Here is a 14,836-nt window from a genome sequence, read left to right as displayed (position 1 = left end):
GAGTTTTTGGTGACAATGAAGCGAGGGCATCAATTATTGAAGTGCCAAGTAGACAAGCGGGCTAAGTCCATGTGTCCATCGTAAAGTGCCCATCCAGACACATTGCATGGGACGGTGGCAGGCGCACAAAATGTTTCAACATAAAAGTAATTAATTAATTAATTTATTTACCTGGAATCCCCATTAGTTGAAACTACTCTTCCTGGGATCCGTACAAAAACACTACATCACAATGTAAAAACAAATATGTAGTTAAATAAATAAAAAGTTTAAAAAAAGGAACAAAAAAACAAAAGAAAAACAAACTTCAACCGAAACAAAAACAAAGAAAACAATAGATCAACAACAATAAAAACACGAATAACAATAATAAGAAATGACCACAAAAAAAACTAAAAGAAACAATAAATCAACAACAATAAAACTGCTAATGACAATAATAACAGGTCAAAAATTAACAAAACAAACGAAAAACAAGCAAACTACAAAAAAACACTGAAAATCAACAGCAATTAAATAACTAATGACAATAATAACAAAAAATGACAAGTCAAAAATTTAACAAAAAATTAAGTAAACTACAAAAAAATTTTAAAATCACCAACAATAAAACTGCTAATGACAATAATAACAACAAGTCAAAAATTAACAAAAGAAAATCAAGAAAACTACAAAAAAAACTAAAATCAACAGCAATAAAACAACTAATGAAAACACTAACAACAACTAAAAAGTCAAAAATTTAACAAAAACTAAAAAAGAAAAAGCAAAACTACAAAAAAACAGTATAAACAACTACAATAAAACTGCTAATGACAATAACAACAAATGACAAGTCAAACATTTAACAGAAAACAAAAGAAAAACAAGGAAATACAACAATAAAGCTAATGACAATAACAACAAAACAAGTACTCACACCTTAAAAACATTCGATCCAGCTCAAAAACAACAGCAGCACCTTTAAAAAACAACGTATTCAGTTGCCAAAATATGAATAAACCAAGAACGTTCCTCATTAAAGATCATACAGTCAGAGGGGCTGGTGTTCTTTGCCATCAGGTATTTCTTTAAACTCTTTAAAAACAATTTTACTTGTTAAATGTGTAATTTAAGTTAACTAAGTTAAAGTTAAGTAAATGTAAGTTAAAAGTTAAGTTCGCCGGCTTACTTTATTTCTTTGAATAGTCGGTCTTTGTTTGTTACCTAATGCTGCATCCTGACATTTCACGGTGACGACTACTACTGCTACTACTGTTACTACTACCACTGCTACTATGACCTGTACTACTGAATTCAGCACTGTTGACATTTTCACTGTAACACCTCTCTTTATTCCCTTAATGCTAAGAATATAAAAGTACACTCTCACTGATCATAGACAGTATAAAATAGATGATAGATGATAGTAATTTCCTAACCCCAACATGTATTTATTTCGAATTGCATGTCCCTAAGTATATAGGATTTACCCTACTATGCTTAGGAAAATGCAGCCGATTACACTGTTGTCAGGTTATTAAATAGTTGTTATCAGTCGCTATAAGCCCCATAGATGTGGGTCAGTAGGGACCTACCACACCTACTAGTAGGTTTTATCATCTATTCACATGGTAAATCACTGAAAGAAGGTATAAAAGAACACGACAGCGACCGTAGTAATTATGATTTTGATGATTATAACACAAAACACAGAGTTTTCACCCAGGAGACCAGAGTTCACATCCCGTGTGAAACCAACAATCTGTAGTTGTCTTTGTGTTCGTAGTTATTTAAACCCAAAACACAATGTTTTTCCCTTAAACAGTTTTTTTTGTCTAAACCTATAGAAGTTGTAGTTTCATTGCTTAAACCTAAAGAAGTTGTAGTTTTGTTGCCTAAACGTGTTTTACTTTCACTTTTACAACGTATACGGCGTAGTAGGCCCCTAATGACCCACATCTATGGTGCTTATAGCGACTGATAATGCCTAACTCATTGCCTAAACCTAAAGAAGTTGTAGTGTTTTTGTATAAACCTAAAGAAGTTGTAGTTTTATTGCCTAAACCTAAAGAAGTTGTAGTTTTATTGCCTAAACCTAAAGAAGTTGTAGTGTTTTTGTATAAACCTAAAGAAGTTGTAGTTTTATTGCCTAAACCTAAAGAAGTTGTAGTTTTATTGCTTAAACCTAAAGAAGTTGTAGTTTTATTGCCTAAACCTAAAGAAGTTGTAGTTTTATTGCTTAAACCTAAAGAAGTTGTAGTTTTGTTGCCTAAACCTAAAGAAGCTGTAGTTTTGTTGCTTAAACATGTTGCTTTTAAGCTTTACTCTCACTTTTACAATGTAGTAGGCGTAGTAGGCCCCCAATGATCCACATCTATGGTGTTTATAGCGACTGATAACGTCTATTTAATGGCCTGATAACAGTCGAATCGGGTGATAGGTGTCTTTTAAGTCCAGTAATCTGAAAGAATATCAAGACCTCCTCAATGTTCACCTCCAACAACTGCTGTTAGTCATTTTGCTCACATTTTCAGCCCACCAGGACTATACATCGGACATCGTTGGCCTGTCAGAGCTGTGCTGTCCCGGAGAGAAGCAGAGCTAAGCAGAGCGTCCCTCCCTCCGCCCTTGAGTCCAGGTAATCTGCCTGTCACATTATCTTGTTCTGCCGTCCCACCGCAGCACATCCAGCAGTCAGCGTCGACCTGTTGGCTCACATTTCCTTCCTGTTTACTGCTCGCTTCTAGCTGACCCGTAGGGGTCACGGCTTCATTGTGTGTCCCCTGGCTTGTGTTACGCACTGGCTTCCCCAACCTTGTCCCACTTTGAGCCGTGTACCACCCCCCTTCCACACACACTCACACACACACACACACACTCCCGTTCTCACTACCACGTCATGTCTGCAGAGATGAGGATCAGAAACTGATTACAACAGATACATAATGATCTAATTAGTGCGGCGTCTCTCTGTGCATGCCCAGTGAGACAACATTTAGTTTCTAAATGTGTTTGATTAACATGCTCTAAAATGTATGGACATGAAAAAGCAAGAGGAATGTTTGCATTATAATAGAAGGTAGTTTTAGGTTTAGTTTTTACATACCTTAACAGCATCTCTCTTACTTTACCTTTGCTCATCCTCACATACATAGTTGTCACTTGCAGGATCTCAAAAGCTTGTTTACACTTATCGAATGCTTGATCTCCTGTATTTTACAGTGAATGTTAAGTCTCTGGCTTTAGTCACATTGCTGCACTTTAATTGCAAAATATTTAATGATTTACACTAAATGATTTATGGATTGTTCCTTCATTGAGGTACACAAATGAATAGGGCTGTCCTCGACCAAAGAATTTCTCAGTCGACTAACACCCATACGACTTGGTTGACTAATCGATTAGTTTATTTAACTGACAGATCTACTTTAGTAGACTATATATATTTCCCAGAGATGTGCTCATGTGGAAATAAGTCATCCAGCATGAAAAAAAAGCATAAAACAATACTAACTGACTAAAGAAATCTTTGTGGACTAAGACCCAAACGACCGATTAGTCGACTAATTAACCGTCTGAGACCCACAATATACCAGTTTTAGTCTTTTTTAGGGGGGTCCAGGGGGTCTTTAGGGGGAGATAGCAGGTCAACAGTAGATGTCACATAGAAGTGGTGTACATCATCTGAAAGCTGGGAACCTGAAGATTAATTTGAGATGCAGCTCAGCAATGTGTGTCAAGTTGTTCTAGTCATTAATCTGTAATAAACATGAATGAATGAATTATTTAAAATTAATTGTAAAAGTGTATAAGGGTTTAGAACATTATGATAGAAGTATATGATTGTCATCCCCATGCTCTATTATGTCTCATAAATTGTTGCAGCAATTTTTGGGTTGATACCGTTTGTTACACAGATTTGGTGCTAAATTTAACCATTTTTTTACCACTCGAGAATTGATATAAATGACCAATAATCCCTCCAAAATACCGCATTAAGACACCAAGACCTTGAGGAAGACCATAGAAAAAGCCATGCTGCAACTGGATGGCGAGCACTTCTGTTGTGTAACCTGCTCAGAAACCCCCTTATTGCCAATCTAGCTAGGTAAGCCATCCATCCTCTGAATGCTCTAGGTCTCTAGTTTGTGGCTGTAAAGTTTCATGAGGCTGTGATTATCCCAGTCTGTAAAGGGGAGACTCGTGGGTACCCATAGAACCCATTTTCATCGACATATCTTGAGGTCAAAGGTTTTCTAGTTCCATATGATATCAGTACCTTCACTAGCTCTAAAACTGAACCTGCTACAGCCTCTGAAAAACAGTAAAGTCTGTCCTGATTGCGGGTCTCAGAGGGCTAAGAGTGGACAGCCTTAGAAATGACTGATATCGCCTGAAACGGTAACTAACTTTAACATATGAAATTGCGAATTAATCGGTACGGCTTCATCACATTTATATCACTTCATAGTGACAGTGAAATGTCTAATATGACAGGACACACAGCGGCAGTGTGGACCTGGCTGAAGAAGGAACACCTCTGTCATTATTGCAGCACATCATCTGAATCAAGCAGCAGTAGGTCTGACTACACATCCTACACTTGTGACCACGACCTCATGCTAATACCAGGGTATGCCCCATAGTTGTGAGCAGCTGTCTGCTGTAATAGTCAGGTTCTCCCTGTAATATACAGGTAATTGAAATGACACTAAGGTGGCACCACCGGGAGAACTCTGTATTTTGGCGCCTCTAGTGGGCGTGTAAATCGCAAAGTAGTTGTTAATTATAATCCCGTGAATCCTGTAAATGCAGAGCATGAAAGAAGCTATTCTAAAGTGTGTCGGCGGGAGGACGCGGAGCTGTGAGCTGCTCCGTCTTCTGTCTGAGAGTTTGTCTGAGCATAATAACTCTTCTTTAATATATCCTGAGCAAGCTCTCCTGAGCTGTATCAATGAGAGCTGGCAGAGGAGTACATGTAAGGCTAGCATCCTCAGCTATAGCATTCTGCAGAGTGTGCATCTTCTGCTGTGCATCACACACACACACACACACACACACACACACACACTCGCACTGCTGCATGTACTAACGTCTACCCTGATGTGCGTGCATTCATATGCATATTTGGGATTATGTGTGTTTGCATGGATGTCTGTGTCTGATCTCTTATTTGATTTTTTGCAAATGCATTGGGTTGTGTGTGTGTGTGTGTGTGTGTTTGTGTGTGTGTGTGCGTGTGTATGCGTGTGTGTGTGTGTGTGTGTGTGTGTTGTGTGTGTATGTTGTTGCTCTAGCCTGAGCAGCACCAAGGTTCAGATGGGTTTATTTACAAAGCTGAGGTCAGGTGTCACTCGATCCAGCCGCGGTGACACTCAGGTGGTCATCAAGGTCACCTCCTCTGCTTTTTTTCCTCTGTGCTAGCTCTATGAATCTATAAACTCAACCACACACACACACACACACACCTGTACTGTATATACACCTCATCAGAAACCCTGTGTTTTCAGGACACGTCTCACTTCTCATATAAGTCTCTTTTACCGCTGTGTTGGGTAAAGAAAACGGTGTGTTTGTTTTAGATGTGCACAGACTATATGAATTCTTGAGGGTTAATCAGATCGTCTTGTCCATGTGAAACATTTCAACGCCCCCTCGACTACCATACTGTGTATATGTGTCATCTCAAACCACATCTGAGTAGAAGACAGAACAGAAACATACAAAGATGTTGAATACAAATAATAAAAAATAGCCACATGATTTGGATTTTATTCTTTTATTTTCTCAGTAATTTGTTAAATTGTACATTTAGCCTATTTGGGGAATACAGCTTTAAGATCTGTCTATATGAAAAAAAGAAAAAAAGTGTGAAGGTGGATAGCTGTGGACCGGAGCAGCAAAAAAGATTCAAAAAGTTTTATCTAACCGGATGGAAAAATTATGCCTAAAACTATAAGAGAGCCCTTGAAGCAGTGGAGTCGGGGCGGGTTGGGAAGGAGAGATGGAGTCTAGTTGTTTAGGACCATGGCCTGGAACTCTGTGGAGAAAAGGAAACAGCAGATTATTTACCTCGTCTGTCTGACACCTGCCTCATTGTAACTCTAAAACGTTAAATTTAGTAACAAGACAGATATGAAACCATTAGACAGAGAGAGAGAGAGCATGGTGGTGCTACGTTTCAGTGCCACTGTGCTCTCGCAGTTAACAGCATGTCATTGACACGGTTTGTCTAATCGATTAAACAAATTCTCAAATCACAATTTGGTCGATAGAAACGTTGTGCAGATGTCAGTTTTGAGAACCTGCAGGACAGAAAAAGTGTTGTTGGACTTGCTGATTGTCTTACTTTAGTACCGGAATAAATCTCTCTTTCCCTGAACAGCCAACAGAATTGTTTCCTATAAGCATTGTGGGTTTTCTAGTTCACACATGCATGTGTTGCATATCAGATAGGCGCTTGTCCGCTCACCGTCTGCTCCAATCCGGCCGTCACTGTCGTCATCAGCAGCGCACAGGAAGCCCTTGGTCTCCTTGTCTGTCAGAACGCGAGCCCCAGGGGAAAACCTCTGGAGGAAAAACCTGGCACACACAGAGCCACAGACAAAACGTCAAGTTAGAAGTGACAACTGGATACAAGGCAACAGAAATCAGGTACTAACACTGAGGTCCAGTCTGTCCCAGCCAGAGAAGACAACTTCTAGTGAGACCACGTTAACGGTCCCCGTCCCATGTTCTAGCCCTGAGAAGTTGGATAAACTAAACGATGGATGAACATCCCCTTCACTGCATCCGTTCTCGTACAACAATATCATCAAAAAAACAGAATGAAACGTGATTATTTTTCCATGAAGACGTCTAAACTCTCCTTCCGTTTCAGGATCCTTTTGGCACAAAAAAATAAGAAAGTCTGAACTGGCTGCTCACTCACTTGAGCTCTTCCTCCTCAACAAAACCACTGCCATCGTTGTCCAGGATGCCGAAAACCTTCTTCACATCCATGGGGCTCTTCTTGGTGAGGCCGCACATCTGGAAAAACTTCTTGGGGCAGAAGGAGTCTGGTGCTGGAGGAAGGAGGATATAGAGAGCAGAGTCAGGAATCTCAAGAGTTGTTTCACTAAACTAGAATTAAGGCACCGTAATGTCAGCAAATCCTCAAACAATTTAAGTCAGTTTAAACTGTGGAGACAAGATGAATTTATGGCTGATGTGGTATCATTAGGTGTGATGTGAGTGTAGCCTTCTTGCCCAGAGGTTATGGAGAAAATATTGGTGATTGACCTCCAGTGATAACACTAACGGGATCATATCTGGTCTCTCTTTGTGCCAAATTGATGCTCATAAAATCACATAAAGCCTTAAGGTGTATATATACTTAACTTAGCCCTGTATGCATGCATGCAGGCTCTCATATAGAGACATCCCTATTGACTGCTGCAGGCTCCAGCACAAAGACTGTATAGAAGTTTAAAAAAAGATCTAAGGAAGAGAGCAATAACGATATTGGTGGAAGACGATACCTTGGCAGTCCTTGATAGCACTGTCGATGGCATCAGCGGAAAGGATAGATGAGAGCGACATTTTATTCCTGTAGGAGGAACAACCATGGTGAATTATTAACACATCTATCCAGGTAGCTATACAGCAGCAAAACCCTCTTGATAATAACTAGACACTGATGGAGAGCAAAGTGCATCCAGGTGAAACTGGACATTAATCTTAATACATTCTTATGAAAGTCAGATAATAATATGTCATCCAGCAGATTAAACATGATAGAAATAACTTTTACGCATGCAATTATTCCACCTGCCTCCGGATGTAAATGACTCTAGAGAATCGTTTAAAACAAATAAAAAAGTGAGCCACTTTCCAGTCAAAAAGCGACCTCCTCTGAGTGCACAACTTACCGTGTTCAGGTGGGCTGTTGGCCGGTCGGTGATCCAGTCGGAGAGGTGAGGCTATGTGGTGACTGCTGTCTGTCAAGGCGGATTTATATAGGTCTGATTGCGGTGACAAAAGGGGATTGCTTGAGTTACCTGTCTGTGGATCAAATTCTAACTGCCCGCCCCTGATCCAATTTCTCAGCTAACTAATTAACCTTTACTATTTATAACGCCCAGAGGAAGAGAGGAGAGACCGGACCGTGGACATCTGTAGAGCCCTTCCTTCTGTAAGAGCAAATTAAGTTAAAAAAGCGCGTTCTCCCCCCCTCCACCCTCATCCACCACCATCCACCAGCACTCCCTCCTGTCATCATCCCTCCTCCTCCTCCTCCTCCTCCTCCTCATCCTCCTCTCACCTCTACAATTATACAGTACAGTAAATGCAGGGAGGCTGTAATGGAACTGCAATCTCTCTCTCTCTCTCTCGCCTTTTCTCCCTCTCTTGCTGTTTCTGCCCCCCCCACCCTTTCATGCAGATATCCTTTTACAGGCAGCAGTCCCAAAACGAGCACATCTGAGAGCCACATCCCACTGCAACTATACGCCCCTGTTGGAGGTGAGTTATGGCACAATAAGATGTCAGCTGACGTTGAACCTTTCCCAGCATATTTGTGTCTCATGAGAGATTATTGAGTCGCCTAAGAGGTCAGCCCAACCTCTTTGTGTCTACGGTGTATCTCCTTCCCAGATCTGCTTTGGACATAAAACATGTAGTTCAGGTTCAGGTGACTTTATTTGTTTTGCAGCAAAAATAGAGGATGACATCCGTATTGACAATAAGGTAGAGCACAGACAAGAGACAGACACACCTAGTTGCTCAGACACAGATTCAGATTATTTCCATTCAAATCTAATATGACCCTGAATGTCAGGGACGCCGGTGCTTTTATAACCTTCTCACACTGACAGTGGGGACAGTCTCGCTAAATTGCTTTGTCAACTGTGCTGATTAAGGGCCGCGAGGTCACCCTCTCTGCTGTCGCTGTCCCGTCCAGCCTTAATGGTGATGATGATGCACAATGACCCAGGTATCCACATCATGCACCATTTAAATAAGAGCAGTCAGAGGTCAGTCAGGGCTGAGCTACAGTATGTTTCTATAGAGGGATTTGAGCATTTTGCTTTCTTTGATTCCAGTTTTCTAGAAGCCAGAGCAGCACAGTGTCCAGCTGCAAAAAATGCAGGTTGTCTTTACCGAGGACATTTGTGTCCTCCAGCAGGTGTGACACACAAACAGAGCCAGGGGTCATTAAGCACAGTCCTGGGAGAGCATTCACTGCAGCAGCACACCGGAGAAGAAGGTTATTCCTCTCCAGGATACAGCCTAAGGTTAGTTGAAGGTATATGCAGCATGCAGCAGTGTGTGTGTGTGTGTGTGTGTGAGGAGGAGACAAAGAAACCTTTCTAGAAGTAGTTTATGTGTGAACATTTTCTAATCAACTTCTAATTAATACATTTAAGTTCAATAAATAGTCAGGTCCCACCGAGATTTGAACTCGGATCGCTGGATTCAGAGTCCAGAGTGCTAACCATTACACCATGGAACCGCTCCTGACACTTGTCACCTTTGTAAATAGAAGCAAAATATGAAACTGACACTTGGGGATATCCTTCCAGAAGCAGAGGGGCACAGCAGCCCCCAGACAGATTCCTCACATCACAAGTTGGCCACTTTACGCGCTACTGTGCTTTGGAGGACTGGCGACTGTTGACAGAGCGCGCTCTCCTGCAGGTAAATGTTGGCCTGGTGTCATGATACTCTTAAACATTATTTAAAGGCCAGAAATTAGTTAGAAACCGCCTTCTTTCCGGTGATACATGATTTTGTTCCGGACATGAACTTTACGTACAGTGTTACGCATTCAGGATAGTTTTAGTTAAAGGGACTGTTTTTAAGAATCAGAATGTCTTGTTAACAGCGACACCTGTAGCCGTTAAGTCAACGAAAGTCAGCGTCGGGATCGTGCTTGTACTCGCTCTAAATAGACATGAACGAGCATCGCTCAAAACGGTGAATCGACACACGTCAGCTAAAAGCACAATATCACTCTATATTTCAGCTGCTTGGCAGTAATGTTAGCTGACCAGACGAAGGTCTCTCCATGAATCAATGCTGATCCTAGTGTTGGCTTTTCCTGCAGCATTTATTTCTGCACAACTGCCACTGTACATTCACTAGATATTCTCAGAGCTAAACTAACTCTTCTGCAGTGTGTAGTGAGCGCGCATGAATGTGAGGTAGAGCGAGAACGAGCGCAGTGTGTGAGTGAAGACAAGCAGCGAAGCAGCGGAGGGAGCAGAGGAGCAGAGTACAGCAGAGACTCCGGCCCTGGATACCAAAGCTACGGTCTCCCCCGCTTACTACGACAGCCGCCAACACTGTTTAACAGACGGGCTTCACTAGATATAAGTTTGCGGTTTTGGTGCTTCCGTGTAGTTTGTGTTGGAGTCTGAGTCTGAACAGCGTAGCCACACGCGAGCACTCGTATGCGAGCGCGCATTTGAAACCGACCCGATAGATTTATACCTGTATAAAGTTACAAACAGTTCCTTTAAAGGCCAGAAATGAGTTAGAAACCGCTTTCTTTTTGGTGATACATGATTGTGTTCCGGACATGAACTTTATGCACAGTGTTACGCATTCAGTATAGTTTTATTTAATGCATCAGCAGCATCCTGGCGTCTTTCATTATTGACTAAAAGCGTGTCTCTCCGGTGGTTTGTCATTGTCAACCCCTTCCTAAACCTAACCCCGGTGCCAACACGTTAATGGAGTAACTCAACAACCGGTGATGTCCGACAGGTTCTAGTGGAGCCGGACTCCTGAGAAACTCAATCATCTCCTCCAGAATGTGTGTGAGGAAGAGGAGGAAGAGGAGGAAGAGGAGGAGGAGGAGGAGAAGGAGGACACCGGATCGAGAGCACCCGGTGCATGATGTCATGCGCCAAGTTGATACCTCACAGCCAATATACTGTTACCAGGCGATCATTTATTCATTTACATTTGCTAATGCTCCATACGAGCCTCACTCCTGCATGGACATATAGACAGGCGGAGAGGACCATCCTCTCTTTTCAGCTCGGTTACTGTTTGTTTTTGGGGAATAAGACATTATTTAACTCTGTCAGACCCTTCCTGACCCTCTCTGCATTACTGCAACATGTTGCACCTTAGTCTCATAATCAGTATTAAAATAATGTTTTTCTTAAAAATAAGATCACATTTAAAATTACATTCCCACAAATTTTAAATGCATTTTTGTAGAATCTCACCATTGAATACTTACCAGTAATCAATCACTATTTTTAAACAATAGTTTCAAGAAGAAATGCTCAAAGTATCTTTTATTATTATCATTATTATCTTGTCCTCACATGTATTTATGATGAGTTTCCTGAGGGCCCCATAAGGCGTAAAGCCACGCAGGCTCCTCCTGCCTGGACTTCTTTAAGCGATGGACTCAAATGTCCAAACAGTTGTTTTTATTGCCAGATCATTTACTGTAAGGAGCGTCTGTCCCAACTTCTACTGTTAATGGACGTAACTCCATCTAGTGGCTGCAGGACGGAGCTGCAGAACTGTACAGTGTGGAGCCAGACTTCACCTTATAGTCTAGTGTGTGTGTGAGAGAGAGATCATTAAGTTGACTATTATGTTACCAGTTTGTATTATAATTGTCATTGCTTTTTTTTTTTCTTTATTCACTATATTTTGATTTGTTTATGGCAACACCAGGGCCGGCTTAAGGCGTAGGCCATATAGGCGGTCGCCTAGGGCACCACATTCTGGACATTATTGGCACCCATCCTCATTTTCTGCATTGAGGTAACACATGAAGAAACAAAGAAAGAAAGAAATACACTTTTCACCCCTGTACCTCACTTTCTCACACTTTTTCATCTACCTTTTTAATCTCACTTATTTGTTAATTAAAGTGTAAATTGTAGTGAAACACATTTTTTGTCTTAAAGCTTCAGTAGGTAGAACGTTTTTTGGCGTCATTGGGCAAAAAAATCCCATAATAACCTTTCAGCATATTGTAATTCAAGTGTTCTGAGAGAGACTTCTGCACCTCCTCATGGCTCTGTTTTCAGGCGTGAAGCGTTCCTATTGGCTGTGCTCCGGCTGCTGGGCGGTGCTTGGTATTTCCTCAAACAGTTCTCAACATTGCTGCCGGGTCACAAACTTTCTCATTTTACAGCTAAACTAACTTTTAATCATATTTGCTCCTTTTTTCCCCGCTGCAGCTTTAAAAGCATTGTGATGTCTGATGTGCGTTGCAGTTTATGGGGCTAGGGTTGGATTGGGTTGAACCCTAACCCCCCCTACAGTGGCCGCTATGGGGGGCTCCAAATCTGAATTTTGCCTATAGGGCACCAAAAGGGCTAGAGCAGATGTATTCATGCCAAAAAAGGCAAATTGAGTTGAAGAGAGAGAAAGACACAAATAAAATAAGAGTAAAAGCCCATGTAAGACCGCAGTAAAAGAATATTTATTCTTTTTTTACCGTTTGTACCTGGAAAGTGCATCATAGATTTTACAGTAAGCAAAATTCATATTTAAGACATGAACACAACCGAGCGACATTCACAATGATCATTTCTGGACAGTGTGTTGCATAGGAGGAAACGTCTCTTAAGCATAATGTATAAAAATTATTTATATTCAGATGAAAATGGGGGGAGGTCGACGTGGGCTTTGTTGTTCCATCAGGTGTTGTTGGTCAGTCGCCACTTTACTGCTTAACCATGGCAGCCCACTCTGCAGGGGAGACAAGAGGAAACACATGAGGTTGATGTTTGTTTATCTTTTAGCAACTAAACATCCAGAGGATGCTGTAAGCCAGTGGTTCCCAAACTGAGTTATTAAAGGGGGGGTCTGTGGAAAAGGTTTGGGAACCACTGCTGTAAGAGAGTTTGCATGAGATGAGCGTCCGTACCATCAGCGCCAATCTTGCCATCACCGTCGGAGTCGCCGGCCTTAAGGAATTCCTTGGTCTCTGCATCGCTCAGAGCGCGTGCACCTGCCTTGAAGGTCTGCAGGAACAGCCTGGAGGACAGACACACCGGTTAGTTAGTTCACGGACTCCCATTGGCCGAGACAGACTTACATCATTGAAAGCTTTCGATATAAATAGAAAGCAGTCAAATAGAAAGTTCATGTACAGTAGGCAGGTGGCTAAAGATAGTTTGACCCTGTGGCTTTACATTCCTTCAGTCCCACAAATGCACCACTGTTATTCACCGGGCTTATGGACATAATTGTTTTATGCAGCTGATATCAGAACAGAAGATGCAAGAATGTCTTTTGTATGTCTGATGTGTGGATATCCTTCAATTATATCAGCATATAAGCAACATATCGGCATCAGATCATATTGAATATTATCATATCGAATTGAAAAAGGTTTGGTTTTGCCCATCCCTAGTGGATAATCTGTTGTAGAAGAGTGTCTCTTACTTCAGCTCCTCCTCCTCAATGAAACCACTGACGTCCTGGTCAATGATGGCGAAGGCCTTCTTCACCTCATCGGCGGACTTGCCAGACAGGCCGCAGGTCTTGAAGAAGGTCTTGTGGTTGAATTTGCCTGCATCTGAAATGAACGCAGGTTGTTGTTATACTCAACTGTATCCACAAAGTAGAGCTGCACGTGGATGCTCCAGACACAAAGCCTAATACACACAGAGGGAATTGTGATTTATTTAGATAGTGTAACTTGAAGAGTCACCTTTGCACCCGTCCAGGGCTGCAGCGATGTCAGCGTCCTTCAGTCCTACACTTGCGAAGGCCATTTTGATCTGCAGGAAATCAAATGCAAGCGATTATTATACTTTTAAATGCATTATGGCATAAGTAATAATAATATCACATACTACTGTTGACTATATGGATTAGGGTTCACTATATTCATTTTATCTTTTAGAATAAGTATTATCATTAAAACAACAGAGCATTATCATTCTTTGCACAACAGCTGCAAACAAATTCTCAATTTTAAAATGATTCCAAATAGAAATAGATTAGAAATGAGTCCACTTCTTTCTGTGAGTGGGTTTTGGATGTTGCGTTTAAATCCTGTCGGAGAGGCTGAGACTGACACGTGCTCCCCTACTGCAGCTCTATAGATGCTGAGAGGTCTGTTTGACCAGTAATCCATTTCCTCGTGCAGCTGCTCCGGCAAGAAAAGAAATCTTTGGATGCTGCATTGCAGTGAAGTCCACATTAAAAGTTTTTTTATTTTAAAGGAAATCATCAGTGCTTTCTGAAAGATGCACAGCCTGTCTGCGGAGGATCCCAGGCTTTCCTTCTTTTCCTCCTCTCCCATTCAAACTCACCTTTGTGGTGTCTTTGCTCGGTAGCTTACAGATGATACAGACAGGTCTCAAGTCGACTGCAGTGATCTTCCCGGTGCTCCCGGTGACCTTTTTATAGTTTCACTCCATCGAAATCTGAGGCAGAAGATAACTGACACCGCCGAGGAGAGGGGGGTTGGTTGGGGTTAGGGGAGGGGAGGGAGGGGAGGGATGGTGGGAGGTGGTGGTGAAAATCCGTCCCGCAGCCAGAGAGTCGTCTATTTTAAGTTTCACAAATGAAGACGCTTAAAAGGTGCGTTTGAAGAAGTCTTTAATGTCCTCCTTCCATCGCTAAGAATAGGCCTGTGCGCACTGCTGAGGAGGACGAATTGGAAGTGCTGCTGGCACACAAAGAGGAAGGACAGTCTACGGAGGAGGCATGCGTTATGGGGCTGGAGTCCGTTGTTTTACCCTCTTTTCCTTTAACATTGTTGGTCTGGAAGACTTCATGATTTTACCAGACAAAGTCTTTCTTTCTTTGGCTACTTATATTGCAAATGTTCTTCTTCTTTATTGATATTGTCTACCTGATACCTCACAGCCACTATGAGCAT

General features: G+C 41.6%; 2 protein-coding genes and 1 non-coding gene across 3 annotated transcripts; all 3 read right to left on the bottom strand.

The window, feature by feature from the left end:
- Window positions 1-5,821: 5,821 nt before the first annotated feature.
- On the bottom strand, window positions 5,822-8,133 carry pvalb8 (parvalbumin 8). The gene is made up of 5 exons (XM_037792390.1): window positions 7,893-8,133; window positions 7,503-7,570; window positions 6,914-7,046; window positions 6,455-6,564; window positions 5,822-6,022 (listed from the first exon to the last, which is right to left on the bottom strand). Exons 2-5 carry the CDS (start codon window positions 7,561-7,563, stop codon window positions 5,994-5,996), a joined length of 333 nt encoding a protein of 110 aa, XP_037648318.1. The 5' UTR covers window positions 7,564-7,570; window positions 7,893-8,133; the 3' UTR covers window positions 5,822-5,993.
- A 1,270-nt stretch (window positions 8,134-9,403) lies between these two features.
- trnaq-cug lies at window positions 9,404-9,475 on the bottom strand. The gene has a single exon. It is a non-coding gene; the product is annotated as a tRNA-Gln (tRNA).
- A 2,924-nt stretch (window positions 9,476-12,399) lies between these two features.
- On the bottom strand, window positions 12,400-14,420 carry LOC119501528 (parvalbumin beta-like). The gene is made up of 5 exons (XM_037791949.1): window positions 14,265-14,420; window positions 13,658-13,727; window positions 13,390-13,522; window positions 12,869-12,978; window positions 12,400-12,690 (listed from the first exon to the last, which is right to left on the bottom strand). The coding sequence occupies exons 2-5, from the start codon at window positions 13,719-13,721 to the stop codon at window positions 12,665-12,667; spliced, it is 333 nt and encodes a 110-aa protein (XP_037647877.1). The 5' UTR covers window positions 13,722-13,727; window positions 14,265-14,420; the 3' UTR covers window positions 12,400-12,664.
- Window positions 14,421-14,836: the final 416 nt, after the last annotated feature.

The sequence above is a fragment of the Sebastes umbrosus genome, chromosome 14 (assembly GCF_015220745.1).
Source record: "Sebastes umbrosus isolate fSebUmb1 chromosome 14, fSebUmb1.pri, whole genome shotgun sequence".
In the NCBI taxonomy this organism is placed as follows: domain Eukaryota; kingdom Metazoa; phylum Chordata; class Actinopteri; order Perciformes; family Sebastidae; genus Sebastes; species Sebastes umbrosus.
This window is presented reverse-complemented; position numbering and strand designations above follow the sequence as displayed.

What these genes read in the sequence shown, in the direction of transcription:
- pvalb8 (XM_037792390.1), bottom strand. Translation starts at nt 7,563, where the DNA reads ATGTCGCTCTCATCTATCCTTTCCGCTGATGCCATCGACAGTGCTATC. An exon ending in GTTGAGGAGGAAGAGCTCAA is followed by an intron (nt 6,565 to 6,913) that starts GTGAGTGAGCAG and finishes TGTGTGTGCCAG; the next exon opens with GTTTTTCCTCCAGAGGTTTT. An exon ending in CGGCCGGATTGGAGCAGACG is followed by an intron (nt 6,023 to 6,454) that starts GTGAGCGGACAA and finishes TTTTCTCCACAG; the next exon opens with AGTTCCAGGCCATGGTCCTA.
- LOC119501528 (XM_037791949.1), bottom strand. Translation starts at nt 13,721, where the DNA reads ATGGCCTTCGCAAGTGTAGGACTGAAGGACGCTGACATCGCTGCAGCC. An exon ending in AGCCCTGGACGGGTGCAAAG is followed by an intron (nt 13,523 to 13,657) that starts GTGACTCTTCAA and finishes CGTTCATTTCAG; the next exon opens with ATGCAGGCAAATTCAACCAC. An exon ending in TGGCAAGATTGGCGCTGATG is followed by an intron (nt 12,691 to 12,868) that starts GTACGGACGCTC and finishes TCTCCCCTGCAG; the next exon opens with AGTGGGCTGCCATGGTTAAG.